This window comes from Myzus persicae, unplaced genomic scaffold (genome assembly GCF_001856785.1).
Source record: "Myzus persicae strain clone G006 unplaced genomic scaffold, MPER_G0061.0, whole genome shotgun sequence".
Classification (NCBI taxonomy): Eukaryota; Metazoa; Arthropoda; class Insecta; order Hemiptera; family Aphididae; genus Myzus; species Myzus persicae.
In genome coordinates this window covers 92,959-115,328 of record NW_019103901.1, presented here as the reverse complement: position 1 = coordinate 115,328, position 22,370 = coordinate 92,959, and the positions used below count along the sequence as shown (strand labels likewise).

Here is a 22,370-nt window from a genome sequence, read left to right as displayed (position 1 = left end):
TATTATTGTGTGTCGTAAAATAATGTTCGATGAGAATCGATCGCTTGCAACAATATAATATAGAGAATAAAATAACAGACACTTACAGTGCATATGGTTGGAGGCATGGCCATTTGCGGGGGATCCGAAGACGTCCGGGAAGGTCGGATGGGCATCGGAGGTGGTTGCGGCACGATCGGCGGCACGCTGGCTCCAGCCATCTCAGGCCGCAGAAACCACGACGCTACTGAAGCCCACTGGAAACAACAAACAAAAACAACATACATAAGTTTATAGTTGTATGAAAAATTACAAACACACTAATTTTTTTTTTTTTTCAAAATATGAAAATATAAACATTCTATAGGCGTGCACAAGTGACAATATTATATAAATGAGATTTGTTTTGTATATATTATATTCTGCATCGTAACGGGGCTAGCTGCAGGTGGTAAACCTATATTTATGTACGTATATATAGCGAGCTGTAATTATAATTGTGTTTTTTTTTCAAGCACGGGGCATATTAAACGCTGACACTGCACCAGCCACTGTGTTTAGATACAATACGATTACATATAGAAAACACTATATGTACTTGTATTAATTCATAATATTCTATATACATCGCACACTAACAAGTTTCCGGCTGTTAAAACGACTTAATTCAAACTTCGGTTAATTAGCAAAGCGCGTGAAGGACACGCGATGGATCGTTATATGTATTTTATAATAGGTATTATTTATCACATATCTATATAATATTATATGTGCAGTATATTGTAGCAAAATGTACATATAGAATTCGATCAACTCGGCCAAGATCATCGACAATAATATAGTAAGCCATATAGTATACGTAATATAATATAATAATCACTGCTGCAGCAGCTGAGATAGTTATTTTTTCCTTAATAACAGAGCCCCACTCGATCGGGAAGAAACCTGAGGAGAAACTCTATGCACAATATTAATATACATATTATAAATACGGCGAATAGCACTACGATAATATTGTGCATAATGTTTGTCGATGCTACAGAATATAATACCCATGTCATGATTTTTATTTCTTACTCATATACTTATACATCTTATTATTGTTCCATGAACGCAAGAACATTAAGGCTGCGTTCATAATATTGGTACATTGTTTTTGGCGTTTAACGGGCCTCTCAAACCCATTGCAAAAAGAGCCAAAAATCATCACTCATCCCTGCAGTCAATTAATCTCAATAACTTAATCCTCAAAACGGTTCTTATAAGATTTGAATTACATTTATCTCTTATATTAATTATATTGTACATAATGCAGCCGGTATCACTGTCTTCCCATTAAGTATTGTTCATTATTTGATAAAATTGGTAAAAATCAGCTGTTGTTTTTTTTCCTTTCCGATACTAATTAATTTTCGTTTGTGGACGCTTTTCAAATCTTGAGCATATTTTTCACGTTCTTGTAGTTGCAGTTCTCCTTAATAGGTCTTAGTATATCATTTTATAATATAGTTCCATGAAATTATAGCACATTCCCCCCTCCCATTCATGTTATAATCCCTTTATATTGCATTAGTAAATGGCGTTCATAAATCATAATACCCTTGAGCAGTAAATGAAAAGCTGTTTTAAATAATTCACAATGCTGTACACAAGTCGTTAACAATAAATAATACCTAATGTAACCAATATGCAATTGCACCAATTAACCTGCAGCAACTATAACATGACTTCCGCGTGATTTTTGTGTATTGATCTAAATATATAACTCACAATATTATTATATAATAACAATTTTATGTTATATTATTTATTAATGTACACAATATCGGGGCAATAAGTTCTGATTTTTACAGCAATTATCAGCAATACACACATGCACACATCACACACACATATATAGTATATACATATATAATTAAACTTAACCACGAACATTTAACTCGTGCGAATTTAATAGTGTTTTTACGTACTATTAACAAGCAATTTCCCTATAGGTGTGAGTGTGTGTGTGCATTTACAGTGTACATGTATAGCAATAACAACGGCAACACGGCAATGGCAGTTTTTCGCGGCGGCGAAAGGATAGGGCGAGAGACGAGCCGAAACGGTCGTGCGAAGCGAGTGTATATATTATAATATGTATAGGTAATAATAATATAATAATAAAATGTTCACTATAATATATTATATTAAGTACCATGTACATATAAAATGTCGCGTGTCCGATAGGGGCCACAAAGGTCAAAATCGCGGCAACCCTGCAGGAGCGGCACGATAGTACCTATAACGAAATAATGACAGCAATAAAAAGGAAAATAAAAATAAAGAGGAAAGTATATTATATTATATTATATACGCGCCGGACACGCGAAAAACTTGGAAAAAATATCGCTGTATACCTGCGTCGTTCCTGCTTCTGCTGCTGTAGCTGCCAGCTGTGGTGGTGCAGGCGATATGTAATATTATATACATAGACACAGCGGCACTGCGTTTATAATAACTATGTTTTAGTTGTTGTCATGCGGAGGTCGACAGACCAAATTATGTGAAAATAATATATCATAATGTTATATAATACCTATGCGGCTGTACGCGGTGTGACGAAGTGTGGGGAGAAAAAAAGTCTTTGCGAGCGTTTGTTTCGTTTTTATTTATTTATTTTTTAAAGAGCGTGTCCTTAAAATGTCAAGCCTATATATATATAATGTACACATATATTTAGGTACTCGGGGAGGGTAGGGATAGTAAAACGAGCACGTATACATTAAAATAATATTATTGTATACATCAGGATGATCGCGTGACTTCCGAAAAATTCCGTACACCGAAGACGAGACGCCACGATAATATGATAGAAATTAAAACATATACCTATATAATAATATAACTGCATTGATACACACCTCCTCCGGTGTGTACACATATCTATAAGGGCACGATATTATACAAGTACATTTATAGGTAGGTACTTTACAGCTGTATAAAGTGTGCCTATAATCTATATTATTTCATTCGTTGTCGTTATATCGCTTATTGTAAATAAAAATAATAATAAAACGAAGCCGATGACGACGCCGCGCGGTGTTTTGGCCACGGTTCAAAAAACGCACACACACACATAACACATTTAATATGCCTCTATCTATATATTTTATAATATTGAAAAACGTTTATCGTCATAGCGGAAAACACGGCTGCAGCACATGGATATTACGCGTACGTGTACAACGGCGAGATCCGTATGTACATTTATATATATACCTACTAATCCCTGCTCGCAGCACTGTTTTCCGCAAAAGAGCAGCGGTGGTTTTTCGTCTATTTATAATCCCTCGGGACCGGAGAAATTGCGGTTTTACGACACCCATAAAAGTTTGCGGCAAACGACGACGACCACATGGCGGTATATATACATGGCAGCGATCGAGCGAGCGTTCAAATCTATATACGATTATATTATTATTACTATTATTATTATTATTATTATTATTATTATTATTATTATTATTATTATTACTACTACTACTATAAGATATATAAAATAATGTACACACACGCGTATACATAATATAACGACGAAACGTATATACATAGCACTGCACACGCTGTATATAATAATCGACGAGGTCATCCATCCGTGTGTTTGGGTGTGTGTGTGTATATGCGCGTCCAAAGGGGCAGTATATATATATATTGTGTCAGTGTGTGTGTGTGAGAGTTCATCTGGCTAAAAGCTTCTTCCCGCCCCCTAACCTCGTCGCATAAACCTCGTGTCTGACGTATGACAGCGGCCGGAAAAAACCGTTCCGAATTAATGAGCGAGAAAAATAACGACAACTACGCCGCCGCCGTCACGACCCTGCAACGCGCTCCATATCATTATTATTATCATTATATATTATATACTATGTATACGCTATACGCCGATTTATGACCGATCGGCTCTCTATACATAAGATATAAACCGATAAACGTCCCGATAGCACGTATATAATATGTATTTATTATTTTGCCGCAGTGTTCGTTTTCGCGCGCGTAAATCGATGTGGTGTGTATGTATACATTAATTATTATTATACGCCGTCCGGCGAATTGCGGCGACCTATAGAGATTGAAACGCGCCCCAAAAGAGAGCGACTATAGTACACGCAGTCCCGCCGACTCTATCATATGATATTTTATATTTTTTTCGGTTTAATTGAAAATTATTATATATTTTTGTAAGGCCCGTTTTATCATTATATACCTAGTAGGTATATATTGTATTATATTATGGTACCGTCGTCGTACACGTTCAACACATTCGTCCCACGGTATAATTTATTGACGCCCCGGAGTCAAAACACACATATGCGTACAGCTGATACTTAAACGACCGACTAAAACGAAATAAATGCGCTCGCAAACGATGTTAAATTGTACCTGCGATACTCGGAGTAATAATAACAATATTAATTAACTTTTTCGAAGTGACAAACGGCGCCGCGGTACGCTCCGTTGGGGTTACTCGAATTCCATTATAATATATTATTATATAATATGATATTATTATATAGTAGGTTACCCGAACGCCGAGAAACCGTTTTGAAATCAAAGTAATTATATATAGTTTTCGGGGGTTATAGTGGGCGCGATTATACCTACAACACGAAAAGGTTTTAAATTTAAAGAAGAAACGTGAAAGTAGTTATTACTGTGCGTGGAGGGGTTCTGCTGTCCCAAACATATATTATATATAGCTAGTACATCATAAATATATGTACATACACACACATTGTTAAAAACCGTTTAACCGTTGTGAGTCTCCGCATATATTGATTAATTTATCGATATGGCGTTGTATTCGTATATATACAGTATACAAAATATACGTTTGAAATGGAGGGACAGGATTTAATAATATGTATAATTTTATATTTTTAAGATGACCTTAATGACAAATATTACACACACAAAGTAATTTACACATTTATTGATATTATAATAATATTATATATACATATAAACCTATAATATATTGCATAACAATGTTTTTGTGTCAGGTGGTACACGCATACATAAACATAATATTAATTTAATATATTAAAATATTCTATTACATATATAGATATGAGTACACAATTATAATATTATTATTACTATACAGCCGTAGGCAAATATAATTGCAACTGTGACGACGGCTTAATCCACGTATAACCAAATAAAATATATTTATACATAATAATATATACTATGATATATACGAGAGTAAATGCAATTTTTATGGATGCACATTTAACAAATATTTTAATATAGTTTTCATAACATCACATAAACACACATATTACAAATTAGTTGTATTGTAATGTAATATACTTTATTAATGCATGTGTATAATGTATATATAAATACAAACATTATATTAATATACTCGAGGCAAAAAGTGATGGACCGGTGTTGAAGTATGTAGGTATATAATAAATGTTAATGTTACCTATATACGAAATTATCGGTTATACTCATTATAGGAGCATGCAACAAACGAGTCTTCTGAAATGACTTTTCAACAGGAAAAAACCGAATAAAATAGTACTCATACCTACTGCACTCTCGTAGCACAAGTGCTGGTAAATAACGTCATGTGTACAATAATATTAAATATTATGCTAAATATCGTCGCTATAATATATATTTGTACATTGTCTTGGCGAGAGCCCGTGCGTTAATCTATTATTGAGATCTTAATAATATATAGGTGTATGTGTGTGTGTGTGTGTGTGTATGCGTTATAATATGTATGATAATATGATATAATAATAATATATGCACGTATAGATATAACGCTGAACTGCCGCCGCCGCTGCTAATGGCCTGCGATACCTCCGCGCGCACTCTGCACGGCTCTTTAAGGTCAACCGTACCCCGAGGAGGCTCCTACTTAAGTCGTCTTGTCATATCTTTGTGTGGTTATTATTATTATTACTATTATTATTTTCAATACTCGTTACTCGGCCCGCGTTCAGTCGATCAGTGACAACCGGTTCCCCCCTACACGCAGAGACCTCACCTCGGAGACGCGACAGCCACGTATAATATACACATATATATTAAATTATATTCTATAAACAATCACTAAAATAATCACTATATATATTTTAATACTTAGCAATAAACAAATAATATATGTTTATTTTTATTATATCCTGCTAGTTATAATATTATATCTTACAGATATAATAACATTTTATGTACCAATAATGCATTTAAAACACAATATGATATGTGTAGGTAAGTCGTTTAATTTATTTTTTTGGGTACATGCGATTATAATGTTTACGATGATATATTATGCAGTTCCAAAATATGTTGTTATTACATTCGTATATTTATAATGAGGCACGCGCATGTTGCACAGAGTATATATATTTATTCAAAAAATGACTGGCAAACAGCGGCCGCCACCGTTGTTGGAGGGGAACGATCTGTTACCTAGGAAACTAATTAACGGATCTCAACCCTATCGTTTTACTTTACTCTTCATGAATATTTATTATAACGAGCTACCGCCGCAGCTTCTTCGTATCCTTCTTCTTGTCCGGACGGGGTGAGCTCTACCGCAGTGACGACGGCGGCGGCGACGAAGTCTCAATTATTATTATTATTCAAAAGAGAGCCGTCTCGTCATCGTACCTCTCGTACTATATATAACATTATAATATAATATTATACGCACCCGAAATCGATACTTTGCGAATTCCCTCTGTGTGGCTGCATACCTATATATATATACTGGTATACAAAATACACTGTGCTAACTAAAAAATGAAGAAAAATAAAAAACCCGAAAAATAACGAACAGAGGTGGGACGCGTTATAAATGATCGAGAATAGAGGGGGCGTCGTTTATATTTACGCACGATGACGTATATTGCTCGTTGATATAAAAAATTGGGCACCCTTTCCACCACCAGCAGCAGCTGCGCACGGTTCCGAGTCTTTTTTATTTATTTATTTTTTTTTTTTGTGTGTGTACACGCGTCAGCCATGCGTAAAATTCTTCAAAATGCTAATATCGGAAAATGCACGGGAAGCTTGGAGTTCGGGGAACAAAAAGATCATAACGCCCCGACGGCGGTACTTTAACCCCTTTTTTCACTCTAAAACTAACACAAAAGGAGGCTGTACCCCGGTGGGGTCGGAGCATCATCGATTCTAATTGGCCGGCCGACAACGACATTTGCACAGCATGTCCCCCTCCCGCATCCAGGTCAAAGTACAGCACGCGGGGAGAGGGAGTTTAAACGCTAAATAATAATTATGATAATATAAAAAAAAGTAGGGCTGATCCGAAAGTTTGGGATTACGCATACACATTGAATATATACCTATAGGATATTGAAAATTGAATGCGGGGAACTCTATTAATTAAATCGTTCGCGTGTGCAGTGCAGGACGACGACTACATTATTATTATTAAACTTGTTAAAACATAACGCACGCGTGATTTCATTAAATCTGAGCCACACCACATGTATATATAATATTTTATAGTATATACACGCCGGCGTGGCGTCGCTGGGTTAATCTGACGATCAAACAATGCGCGAAAACGGATCTATGTGCACGTGCAGCATCATGTATAACAATATGACTGTATGTATAAATGATATATATATATACATCGATATGTCTGCGTGTGTATTTGTTCAATAAGACGGTTGAATTAAAGTGCAAGATGATGTTGTATGTGTATTATAGAAATTGTATATGTATATTGCTGCCCGTACCAAAATATCTTAATGAGAAAAACAAAAAAAATTGAATCGATGAAACAAAAATATAAAAACTATTCACGTGAAGGAAAATCTATTGTAGGAGGAACCCATGTATCAATTCGTAACGTATATTGATGTATACACAATGTTAAAAATATACCTACAGTATAACTAATAACTATAATGTACAACATATGTAATTATAGTGCAAATTAGAACTATAATGGCCTAGTAGCTAGTCGATGTAGCCAAGATCAATAAAAACCTATGCAGTATAAAATGTTTGTCATTTGTAATCAACAAATCGTGCGCATTTGCACCCTCGTTGAACTGAATAAACTTAACAAACACGTGTGAAAATCTAAAAATTTGCTCTCTAGGCCACTCGCAATAATAATATATAATTAATCAGTGTTTTAGACACTGCAGTATACGATGATAGTCACGATATATATTGATATTTATTGTATATAATATCATACATAGTCGGCACTGGTCGCTCGTAAATTACGTGTGAGTATCTACCTACAGCACATGTTACTTATGTAGTCGCAAGTCACATATTATATGTTAATTAAACTATTCGTGTACGACCCTACGTGAACACAGCACACGCGTACATAAAAACATACACCATGAATGTTGTATGCATGTCCATTTAATATGTTATTATTTTTTGGGTATGGCGTACGACGAACGGCACTAACGGCAGACAGCGGTCGCACAGGATATAATAACAACCGTTTAATTACAGAAATGTCAGCACGCGCGTTCATTCCAACAACGTCTTGCACTCTTGAACAGTCGGACTGTTGAGGCGGTTTGACAGTGTAATTGCCGTGAAAACGTACACTCGCACGATGTACCTATACACAGCAATAACAATTTAATATTATTATATTGTATATTGTGCTCTTTTGTTTGCGGCAGAGGATGAAGCTTGAGTCTATACCACATATATCCATTTATCTATACCTAACTATACATATATTTGGGTAGATGCTATGGAAATGCGTCCAAAAGGAAATTCAACGTCCGGCAAACGCATTTCGTGTAAAAAAAAAATAACAATAAAACACGACCTTGGTCACGATATTTTCAATTGAAAAAAATTGTACGTATATAAACATGTAATGCTGTTGCAGGTAGCAGGTACGACTGCAACTCACGAGTGTCAAAAAGACGGAAAAAAGAGAATTATAGCAAGGTCAACCATGTGACCGAATTGAAAATATTTCTGTGACAAAAAAAAATAATCTGTCATCGGTTTTATACGCATCGATTTTTCGGCCTCCACGTGATGATCTATACAATACTATACAATATACATTATACGTACCATACACGTATAGTATCAGGTTTACGTCGAACTTATAAGTGTGAAAACAACAACTATAATACACAGTGTGCTGTGCGTTTGAATATCGACAACGATGATGTCTATATATGTTATTATTATTATGCATACGTATATAAGTATAGGCTATTCTGTCACACACACAATGTGATACTGACAATTTGTTATCATCTGCCTATTGTTTGACAAAATAAAATAATAATAATAAATAAATAAAAAACCAGTGGAAAGAAAGGATAATACCGCGTTAACGCAGCGGGTATTCCACGAGGACGCGTGTAAACACGACGGCGGCGACTATAATATATTATTTAATAATAATAATATAATGCCTAACAGCGGCGACGATATAGTTGGCTGTCGGGCTGTGGTTGTATGTGTATAACTATATATAGGTGTATGAATATAAATACATATTATTTTATACAATTTTGTTTTAAACGGTCATCATAAGTATATTAAAGGGTCGCAGTTTAAAGGAAAGCGGTCGTTTCATATTATACATTATTTTTTGAAAATAACGAATGTCTGTGCTTATTGTGTACATATATAATACGAAGTAAATTGTAGGTAGGCTCACTGGAAAATAAAAATGTAATGCGCGCCTATAATTTGAGAAAAAAAAACTAAATTAAATCGTTCGTCGTAGGATTGTTATTATTATATACTTATATAGGTACAATAAAGACAATGGAGGTTTTTTGGATTCATTTTTATTATTATTATTATTATTATTTTTTGTGGAGATCCGTGAAAAGGAGAGCTATTATATTATTATACATAGGTATTATATGTACACCGTCGCAGTCGTCGCTTTATGATGGGTATATGCCAGGCTGGTATTTATTATATTAGTTATACAGGTCTTACATCGTGGCGTGCAGTATCCACACAATACACCGTCATCGTCCAGCAGCAGAGTGCAGTGCGGCGGATAATATTCGGGAAAGACAACGTCGTTTGCGGCACACTTTAATTTAAGGGTATCAAAATAATAAAAACAAACTGTTTTACACGTAGAGAACTCACAAAGTTTGTATACACACATATATATATATATATGTATATATAGTATATACACATGAGACAACATAATAGTCGTATACGGAAATATATATACATATAATACCCCATAGTTGCAGACTGCAGTTCATTGGAATACGGGAGAAAGAGACACACTATAGTAGATTGTGTATTGTATATCTAGATAAAGAATGTACAACAATATGAGGACCATGGTTGTATGCATTCAAATTGCATTGATTTGATTAGTGGGAGGTGGCGAAATTACACGGTTGTTGGGTGCGTGTGCGTGTCTCTCTCTATATATATTATTATACAATATAAAAACTAATTCTTCGGGCGGCGGCGGCGTCGTCGTCGTCGTTTCGAACACGACATTACATATTACTACATTACATATTATATACGTCGGCGGTGGGGGGAGCTTGGCTGGAAAATTATAATGATAATAATAATAAAATACCGAGATAATTTTAGGAGTTAATAAAAAAAAAAACCATTTACGGACATACCCCTCGAGAGACCGCCTCCTCCCTCATGTGTAATTACACCGTCGCTGGGAGAAACGTTTAATTTGTACAAAAAGAAAGAATAAAAAAAAAATAAAAAAAGATCGTGACACAGAGGACGGACGACCGGTTTTTCATGCATGTGTGTGTGTGTGCAGTTCGCCTCCCCCGTTGAACAGCCGACGATACGACTGGTGTAATCTTCTCGCGCGGCGTGTAAAGGATTTGGGAATTTGTTTTTTCCTACTATATTATGTATATATATGTATTATACACAGAGGAACATGGGTGTATTCGTGACTCGTCGACGACACTGCTGCAGTGTGTGTGTGTGTGTGTGTATGTGTATGACGTTTTTTTTCTAACTCGACGTTAGGTATAATATTATATTATATACGGCAAAGCGCTGTAGTGGTGTGTGTGTGTGTGTGTGTGTGTGTGTGTGTGTGTGTGTGTGTGTGTGTGTTTGAGAGTACACGCGTTTAGACGGGTTGTCGTGCGGACGCGATGTCGTGACCGGCGCCCATTACCGTCACCGACGCCGCCGCCGCCGCTCAGCGCCGAATATCCGAGCGAAGCGCATCGATCGTCGCACGGCGGTTAACTACTATATAATATTATTATTGTATACATAGGTAAAGCGTACACGACTACACAACTATATATACATGTATAATATGTATACTGGTAAAGTGACGAAGACGACGCCCACGACACCGGATATAGACTCCATTATATATACGAAGAATTTCATCCCCCTTTGAGTAGAGTCCATTAATACACAGCGAATTTCATCCCCAAGTTTATATGCAAGTATACCTATGTAGTCATCATAGTGCAGTACACTTCAGTAGACAAATGACGAATATATTTTAGCACCCGCCGGGAAACGTGATAACATGATTGCCATTATAATAGGTACCTATACTCATAGATATATACGCACCTCAAATGCGTCTAACGGTATATCTATTGCATAGAGCCAGTGCAGGGATAACATGTTCCTTCCACTTTTCATCAAACCATAATTTTTGTGGCGTGTAATAAGCATTTTATAGGTAGGTACCAATACCCACTAAAGTTGATTCACATTAACTTAAAAACCTTCTTAACTGGAAGTTTTTTCTTAGCCCCTGAAGTGTTTATATAAGTTATATTTGAAGTATTTAACTCGAAAAACACATAAGCTGAATATATTTCTATCCCCTATGAGACTTGAAGTATCTATACTACAAGGTGTAACTATACGTCCTATGTATCTATATATGTATAATATATATGTAAATGCTATTTGGTTGGTAAGTTTTCTTGTTTCGGAAGAATTATGTACCTAGTTATATCTATATATTCCATAAAATGATTGCTAATTAAAACACATCAAATTATGTCTAAACCTATAAGTATACCTATGTCCTAATATCATATTATATACACGTGAACTGAAAATTATAGTTGATACTTGATATATGAATACCTAACCAGCCAATATATCGCGCGAATCCTACAGTTTAATGTTATATGGGTATATAATATAATATTAAGATGTACAATATTTACCACTAATTTACGAAATTTAAATTGAAAAATATGTTTGCTATGCATATAATGTTTATCTACCTATATATAATATAGTATAATAATTAATTGCACCTATGTACATAGGTACCTACCTCGTGGCACGCACGAATTACGGCTGTAGTATTATTATTTTTATGTATTTTATTCGATCATAGATTTGATAACAAACAATCCATTTAGAGTAGTTATACACAATAGAAGTGGAAACGAAAAATTTATCGACGGTAAGTATAATTCCACCCCAACGTACAATTATATACCTAAACCACCGAGTGTACCTATATATTATGTTTATCGTAAAATTAACCGTACACTTTATAGCTATATAGGTACGTGTGTGTTTATAGTAATTGTGGTACCTACGGCGATAAAAAATATATATTTTATAATTCGACACGAAATTGCCGTATTTGGATGCGTATCTAAGTGTATTATACAGTACGGTGGTGGCAGTGTAGTATAATCTCTATACTTTACAAGTACATATGTACATCATATAATATACAATATTATGCATTATGCACATAATTAAATGTAGGTACACAGAGACGTATGCATCATAGCTGCAGATGTATTATATGTATTTGGGTAATAATAAGTACCTCCTGTGTGTGGCACAATATTCGGACCCTCCGTGGAGACCAGCGCTTTTATACACGAACAATTCTAAACTATATAGGTACATGCTATTACATGATAATATTTTGAGGAATATTTGGATGTGCTATACCTATGTGTAGAAATAGAATTTTGAAAATACTGTAGGAAACGATGTACCTATGATTGTTTGTTTAGATGAGTATACAATTTTAAATTCTATCAAACCAGAAAATAATATTACATTTCTATGTTGAGTTATACATGGTTATATCTATACTCTATATACCTAGCTATATATATAAAGGCTAATATTTAATTAATTCAAAAGCAGTTTTTTCACAAAAATTGAAGAGTGTATAATATGCAGTTATTCCTTCACTCTCTGCTGCAGAATCCTCCCGTCACCGTATAAATAATATCCTACATAAGGAAACTTTGAAGAATACAACATAATTAATATTATATAAATATCTTAAGAGGGAACGGAAATATAATTTATGCCTCTGTTCGTTTTGAATTACTAAAATAGATAATACAGGTACATGCAGAAAGTGCTTTATCAAAAGATTGTAGACGAATAAGACCTCAAAATATTACTAATAAAATATATTTATACAAAATAAAAGCGTTTGGGTCAACTCCAATAACAAATGCTACCTCAGCCTTTATCCTATTACACAAACTACATCACTCTACTTACAACAACTCTAATGGCGTGGTATCTAATAGCTATATATGTTTTATTTTATGTGTGTGTTATAGTTAGGATTATACATTTGTATACTGTCAGACGGGGTCCAGTGCGTTGAAGGTGAGGGGGTCCCCGAAATATATATATTATACATATATGTACTACAAGCCAATATATATAGAATGTCTTACCACCTCCATCATGAGTCCGGCACTAGCGGCGCTCGGCGATTGGTCTTCTGGACGGCGCATGCGTAGCGGGGCGCCGATCACTCTGCCATTACCTATGTACAACAAGAACGACAACGGTGAGATGAAATATATATATAAAAAGATAAATAAATAAAAACACTCACACAAACACACAAATATGTATCTTATACCGTAACAATGTAATCGTATATAATATAGGCGTGTGTGTAAATATCGGTGTATACCTACCTACGTTATTGTTATACTTAAACCCCACCTATACCTATACTATTTATTATATGTAAGATATTATATATTATAATACATTATGTTAAAATTGCAGTTACTTAAAGTAAACATGTATGAAATAATTTTAATAAAACGACGTATCAATGTAGGTACCATTAATCCAAGTTAACTCGCGTGTATTGGTAATATTATGTAGTATTTATATTTTTGATATAAAAAACTGTGTTTTCTCTACAATTTTACAATTGGTGTATATACCATAATAAAATAATATGATTTTCATTGTACGTACAATGTAATTATTTAACAATTTAAAGTATCGATAGTTTTTTTAGATGCATTTTATAATGATTTTTAATTTACAAAATGTGCGATGGACATTCTAGGAATTACACCATAGTCCATAAGGATTTTCAAAACGATTAGAACACTGGATTATAAATCACATGATATAATAAGTCTGAATTTATTAAATATATAATAGGTACCTTCCTAATTTACCTATAAATAATGTAGGTATCTACAATAATTAAATGCTTTATTTGTAAAACTGCTGCAGTTAGTCAAACGATTCGTATACCTTAATATTTAAATAAAATAAAAACATGAAACTATAAATACATTTCCAAAGCTTTTAGCGCCCCCCCTCCAACCCATCCAAATCACCTGAATCGCAGAACCCCTGGGGTTGCGGTGAGTGCTATTATTTATACGCCACTCACTAAATATATACATGTATATATTATATGGTACTTAAATAGCTATGTATATATAGATAATTTCATATTTACGTGTATCTATAGAATACTTTATATTATACCCGTACACGCATAAAAGTCTCGTCTCAATTAACGAGCTCTATGTCCTGTATACGACTATACATTATATATATTTTAACTTATAATAAACTAATAATAACGCATATTATATAATACGATTTAATAAAGGTACGCATTATAGCGGCAGACACGATCACACACTACGGAATGTGTGTATACGAAAATGGTCCGACAAACAGCTATCCTATCTTCCTAATTCCTATAATAATATATTATATGTATTTATAAAAAATATCGATTACACGATCGTCGATCGATGATTGATATAGCTTATACCAATATATAGGTGTAGGTTTACTTATATTATAGGTATATATACAAATATAAATGATATTTTTATAAGCATGTAAAGTACATATGAAAATGGAATTTAATTTACATTTTATATACCTAGTTTTACAATCACATAAAAAAAATGACCGATGATATATATAGCTTATATAATTTATAAGTATCGTTTGTGATTAAAATATGTACTTTTATATAGTAGGTACAATTGTACAAACGTTTACTATCATTTATTTTTAAGACGTTTTTCAGGATCCATTATAATATATTTTATATTTATTTAATTAATATATTTTATTTATAACACATATAATGTTCCACGTGCAAGTGTATATATTAGTTTTATTGTAGTAGTCTTATCCACATCAGCGCCTTTTCGCGGGGCCTTAATCAACACAAACTACAAATTATTATTATTATTATTACTATTATTATTTATAAGTCCGGCTGTCTAAATCGCCAGTTGTCTCTCTAATATTAAATCGTTTTCCAATTAATCGTCCTATTATCTCATTATTATGGTAGGTACTCCACGGTCGACCACGAATAACATCTGCACCGATTTATTTTCCTGTTTTTTTTTTTCATATGGGGTATACCTAAATAAGTTTAGATACGTTGTTAGTCACCATTACACGATAAAAAAAATAACCATTCATATAGCTACATAATTTATATCGAACAAATATAATAATAAAAATATATTATATAAAGATGTATAATGTATATATATATATATATAAATAATATAATAATGTATACTCAAAGATGTTATTTAAAGAAAATTAACTAAATAATATTCACTGCATTATCCCATATAAATATTTAGATATACATTATGTGTGTGTATTATATCTGTAGACTATTATATATAGTAAAATTTACTAGCTGCAGTCATTATTTGATAATTTTATAGAATAAATTAAGTCTCATTGCATTAAGGTGATATATAGGTAGGCACCTATATATTTTTCAATCATTATACCTAATAAAATGCAGCGTATATTATTTACAAAAATATTATATCAAAAATAAATCTGTGTTTATATATTTTGTTTATAATGGCTTAAAAGTTCAAAACTTTTCATAAATTATTTAAATGTTAGTTTGTAGAGCAAAAAAGATTATTTTTGGAAGTATAAAGAGCTGGCATAAATAGATAAGGGGTCCTAATAATGATATATATTTTATTTAATCCGTTATTTTTTGAGTAAGAAAATATCGAAAATCAACATTGCAGATGAGATTTGCAAATCGTACTCGCATATAGTCGTTTGTAGATTAGTGATAGACATAAGTGCAATCGACCGTGGAAATAAAAACATTTGCAGTCATTCAAAATACAGTAATGAATAATATAATAATGTAACAGTACATTCGTATGCGCCCAGTTGAATCACTGCAATATTTTTTTCAATAACATTCATCAATCTACAAAGCGTAATACATATGTATACCCTCTATTGTACCTATTTAATAGATATTTATTATATATATAGGTAGAAGTAGGTATATACTTGTCACTTGAGTTGGGTTATGGCCGTCATGGATAAATACTTATAAACGGTTTACGGTTTATGTTGTACCTACCTATAAATATATGGGCTATATTATTTAGGTATGTCTATGCAAAGCATTACCATCTACACTGTTTATAAATATATTGTTGGTAAAAGATCGAAATTAAAACAAAATATCGTTTTATATATCATATATTATTATACATGTACCGCTATAACTTATAAATATAGGTTTCAGTTATATTTGAAGGTACCTATACACAATGTGTCCATTTACATATAGGTAATATTTTATAGTAAATAAAAGTAAGATATTAATGATTAAAACTATGTATATGAACTTTTTAATAATAATTTGTATTGAATTTAAAATGTATATTATGAACCAGCAGTATCAGTTAGGTACATAATATAATATAAATTATAATAATACGTTACGGTGTGCGACCGTTGAATAACACGTCCCGCACGACGATAAACGCAGATAATCGACACGTATTTAATTTGATAAACGCGTATACCTAGGTTCTCGGTGGCGCAGGGGGGGATTACCCTATATCTAATATAATATTTTTTAAAAACGAAACGCCGAAGGCGCGTTCAAGATGTATGAGTATTATTAGTTATAACGTAGTAGGTTCCTCTTAAACATATATATACCTAAAATTCTATATAGATAATATACCCGTGCAACTACATATATGTATAAATGGTCGAAATGAATAATGAAAAACGACGTTAAAAACGAACGCGACCTTCGCGCTCGAGTCATGTACATAAAATCGCCGTGTCAATATTAGATAATGTCTAGTTTTCAGAGCATCTATACATAGGCACACATCATATACCAGCTATATACATATTTAAGTATATATAATAACAATACATATTATATGTATCATGTATGATATTACCCTCTTAATTTTGACGGGGCAGCTGTCGTCTTTCGTAAACAATGAGTATATACCATTGTTGTAATAACCGGCTCCGGTTGCCCGTAGTCATCCCCCAGATAGGTATATAGGTACCTAAACTATATAGAGAATACGGGGTAAAAAAAATATATATCAAATTAAAAAAATGTAAACACAATTGTCGTATTCGTCGTCGGGTGTGGATGATGGGTACTTATATTAAACGACATATGCGCGATGGGTATGTAATACGTGTGGGTTTTAATAAATTATGGGTGATCGAAAGGGGAGGGGGGTGGGCGGGATGACAATATTAATTGTCATCTCCGTCTGATATACGCAGGAAAGACGACGTGCGACAGCAATGATGGCGCCGAAAAATCCATACTCACCGCCACCGAAGTGGTACGACGGCCGTGGCCGCCGCTGCTGCTGCTGCTGCTGCTGGTGGTGCCACTGCTGCAGTTGGTCCATGAAGCGGGTGGCGCAGGGCGTGCGCCCCACCCCCGTCCCCCGCTTGATATGCCCCCCACGGGTTGATAGCTGCGGGCCCGTAAAAGGGGGGGGGGGCGGTGGTGACGACTATAATACGACGTCGACGACGACGACGACGGAGGCGTTGTCCGGCAAAGTGGGTCAATCGATCGAACGCCGGGCGGCGGCACTATAGCGTAACGACGATAGCGAACGGGTCTCACGTTTCCGCGTTATAGGTGAATATCTATATATATAATATATAAGCGGGTGTGCGCGTGCGTGTGCGTTTATAAATATAATAATATTGTGTAGAGGGCGGTTGTCGCGGTGGCGGGTGAAGACAGCGACACGGAACAGACGCACGCGGAAAGCGGCGGCGACGGCGCGATTCGTTTTCGCAGAGTGCGCGACGCGTGCAGCGGCGTTCTGTTCGTTGTCGGCGGCGCTGTTCTCCTGCACACGAGCGTCACGCGACAAGACGGTTACCGAAGTGTCGCCCGACCGGGATACTGTCCGCGCGCGCCAGGTATGTCTCCGACGCCGCCGCCGCGTCCCCGCGAGCGATTCGCATGCGCGCGCGCTCTCGTCGCTCGCAACCGTCCAGCCCCCCCTCGCGCACTCGTCGCGTCCCGGACCGCTCGTTCGACGTCTCCCCCGGACGCCGCGACAACGCGACACCGGACCCGCCCGTCCGACGGGGGACGCTCGCGGCGCATCCGGACCACGCCGGCGGGATCCGCCCACAGCCGTAGTCGCGTGACAATCGTGCGACACCGGAGGCGACTGAGGTGGCGGCGGAGGTAGAGCAGCGCGCGCACCGGCCTCACTGTCATTGCGCGCGACAACGCCGGCCTCCCCTTTTTTATATTCTTGTATTCGATGATATTATATTTTTATATAATATATAAGCTCTCCGCGGAGTCCATATTATGTATCCGCCACAAGAGAAGATTTTTTTTATTTTAAAGTTATACTATAATAATAGATGTATAGGCACTTTATAATTACTACGTACCTAATATACACATATAAGCGTAAATATTACCTACCTATATAATTCAAGTATAATTTAAAAGTATATTCTTATCGTTTTTCCAAAATATTCGTCTTTTATCATAGTCATTGAATGACTTCGTCTTTCTATGTTTTATTATAAATTAATTACAGGTATAAACCTTAATTTAAATATTCGAATTTTAAATGTTATGATTTTTGAAAATTCTTCGATATTATGGAAATAAAATCCATGCATTGTTTGACTATAAAATTATTTTTTTCTAGACTTGAATGTATGATTTTTTGATATAACTTTCTTCGAAGTTGTGCTTCGTTGTGATCTATGTTAGAGATCTTGAATCTTGAATTTCATTTTTCGAATTATAATATTATAAAAATATTTAAGTACAATATACCCTTTAAACTATTTTTTAGTAATATAAGTACCGATAGGACGTGCGACATAACGCCATGAGTTTCTAGTACCTTTGGGTTCAATGTTTTCTTTATGGGTTCAATTATTAATAACTTTAAACAAAATTTTGTATTGTTACATCGGAAATGAGAGGTGTTAAAGTATGCGAGCGTGTGATCACATATTATATAATATATAGATAAATATATTTAAAAACAAATTTAAATCTAAAAATTATTTATAGCAGAATAACAGTGACATTATGGTATGTATAGTGTATACTATGTGTTATATAATATGTTGACAAATACATTTGTAAATTTCAAATAACAAAAAATGGTTGTATTTATAGATACATAATCATATAATACCATTCATCTACCTATATATAGACGGTAGATATCTAAATGTAATATATAATTCTAAGAATAATTTTTTTTTTTTTTATATATGGGCTATAAATATTATATTTTTATGTAGATTTTGTTAAAATGTATATTTAAAGTGTAATAACAAAAATTTTTTGTACTTTTTTTTAACCTTTAAGAACATAAGGATTTTATTAATAATTTTATTGAATACAACATTAAATATTTAATCAATATGGGTATCACTACAGTCTACATAATATAATATTTTAATTTGATGATTTAGAATTGATGAAATTGGCAATAAAAAGAATAGTATACCTATAGGTAGAGTATGTATTATTGTATCGGAATCTACTATTATACGTATCTATATAGTATAGGTATATATAGTTATATAAAATGTGTTTTTGATACAATAGCTTTCTATATATTAGTATTTTTATTTACATATAGGTAGTCACATAATCAATTCTATTATTGTTCAAATATAAAATTGAATCGATTTTAAAGTATGATGTCATGAATTAATTTTGTACTTATACACATGGCTATAGGCATATATATTACAAATAAAAATTTAAACCTCTTTATACTAATGACAATTTTGGTAATAACACGTTCGTATTAAAAACCTATAATAGGTTGACGTATACATATTTAAATAAAAGTCTGTTTTTATGTATATCACCGGAATTATACCAAGCACTCGTTAAATTTTATATTAAATTGTTACGCTTAGATATATATGTTAGATATATTTTTAAAACATGATGTTGATATAAAGTATAAACGAAATGTCTAATAATATTATATAATATATTATGATGGGTATCCATAAATAAATGAAAAAAATAAATTTATGCAGTCGGCGTGGAAAAAAAACTATTGGAAAAAAGGCATAAATAATTTCACTATTTTAGTTCAGTTTATAATATTTCAAAAGATGGGTGAGTATGGATTAATGGACTTAGAATGTGATTGATTTATTTTTGTCATATGAATTTTAGTGCGACTGATCCAACTGTATTTTCTTAAAAATATATAGATACTAGTAGTTTTAGGTTTATAGATCGAGGTGATACAGTGTTTGGAGTCTAAGTTCGAAATACAAGTTCGAAAAATCACATGTCGACTACAGCCGAAAAACGCGTAGTGTAACTATATAAACCTTGGTACTTATTATTGTAAATTCTAGCTCTATATGTACCTATACCATCTTCCTAATTATATTCCTATGTATAGGGAAATATATTATACAGTGATTATAATACTATGCGTTTATATATTATATTACCTATACTAATAATATTTAGGTACCTACATATTTATACGGCGGGAAATCGAAACACTGTTTCGTCTGCATATTATATTAATATTTGAACATAAAGTATTGCTTGTTTTATAATATACTAGGCATGTGCAGGTATATTATAATGGGTAATTAGTAATTACCGGTGGCCGATAGTTGTACACCAATATACAGGTATTGAAATGAGCCCAATTAGCCGTCGGGCGTTCTTCGTCAAAACATAAACACATATATTATATATATGCGTTATTATAAAGTAGGTATACAGTCGCGATATAATAAAATTATAATAAATCAAAATCATAAAATTATAATAAATAAATGTAATACAATAATAGGTATATATTATTAGGTATATGTATAGGTATATGTTAAAACGTAGGTATACCGGCTTATAACGCGAAATCTATATATGATGTACCTACCAGTATTCTAATATATTATAAATAATATGTATATAACACTTTATCACTCCTACAGTATATAGATCGTACCTATCATGCCTATAAATATAATATTATATAGGTAAAGCACAGGCCAATATTTTTTTACTAACCGGTATTGTACAACGATTCAGTGGTCCGATGAATGTCGGCTGGAGCGATTCCCGTGGCGGCTCCGTGTATAACCATCAAACAGTCGAAATCGGAACACGCACGCGGAATTCGAGTGGAATATCACTCGGACAAAAATTCGGAAACGGATTTACAACTTTTTTTTTGCAATATATATTTAACCGTCCTGCAGCACTGGTGCGGGTGGTCGGCGTCGAACGATTCGCATTAGTATGGGTAGGTGGGTATAGGATACGTGCAACAAGCGACAAGTCGACGGAAAAAAACGCACGCGCAAGTGAAACACGAACAATTTTTTTTTTTAAATCCAATGATCGATTTGACGACGAATCCAAAAATTGTATTTTCCTCGAACACCACACAATAATTTTCGTTTGACAAATAACGAATTAATATTATACACGGCGAAGGACGCGAATTATTGTTTCGTGTTTCCGGCGAGGAGGTAACGCACTGCAGAGGAATAATAACGCGACAACGGACAAACAAGCGGCGGCGGCGGCGGCGGTGGCGACGGCAACGACGACGACGCGTTGTAACGACGTGCGGCCGAACACAACAGACGGCGGACCGCGTACTGAAGCGGTGTGTGACTGCTGCGCGCGGCTCACGGTGGCGGCTGGTTGCTGACACTCACACACACACACAAAAACGCGGACGACGACGACGGCGGCGACGTCGTGTGGGCCGTGCGGAGTGCGACGAGACGATGCGATGCGGCGGCGACGGACGGTG

At 34.3% G+C, this 22,370-nt stretch overlaps 1 protein-coding gene across 2 annotated transcripts in view; it reads right to left on the bottom strand.

The window, feature by feature from the left end:
* The window catches only part of LOC111036114 (zinc finger protein basonuclin-2-like), a 76,167-nt gene extending 53,956 nt beyond the window's left edge, over positions 1-22,211 (bottom strand). The window contains exons 1-3 of one of the 2 annotated variants that reach the window (XM_022318014.1): positions 21,617-22,211; positions 13,686-13,774; positions 87-236 (exon numbers count right to left, since the gene is read on the bottom strand). In XM_022318014.1, the coding sequence (XP_022173706.1) occupies positions 87-236; positions 13,686-13,774; positions 21,617-21,692 (315 nt within the window). In that variant the 5' untranslated portion in view covers positions 21,693-22,211. Of the gene's footprint in view, positions 1-86; positions 237-13,682; positions 13,775-21,616 lie in introns of both variants that reach the window. The other variant, XM_022318013.1, reaches the window with a different exon arrangement.
* Between the last annotated feature and the right edge of the window lie 159 nt (positions 22,212-22,370).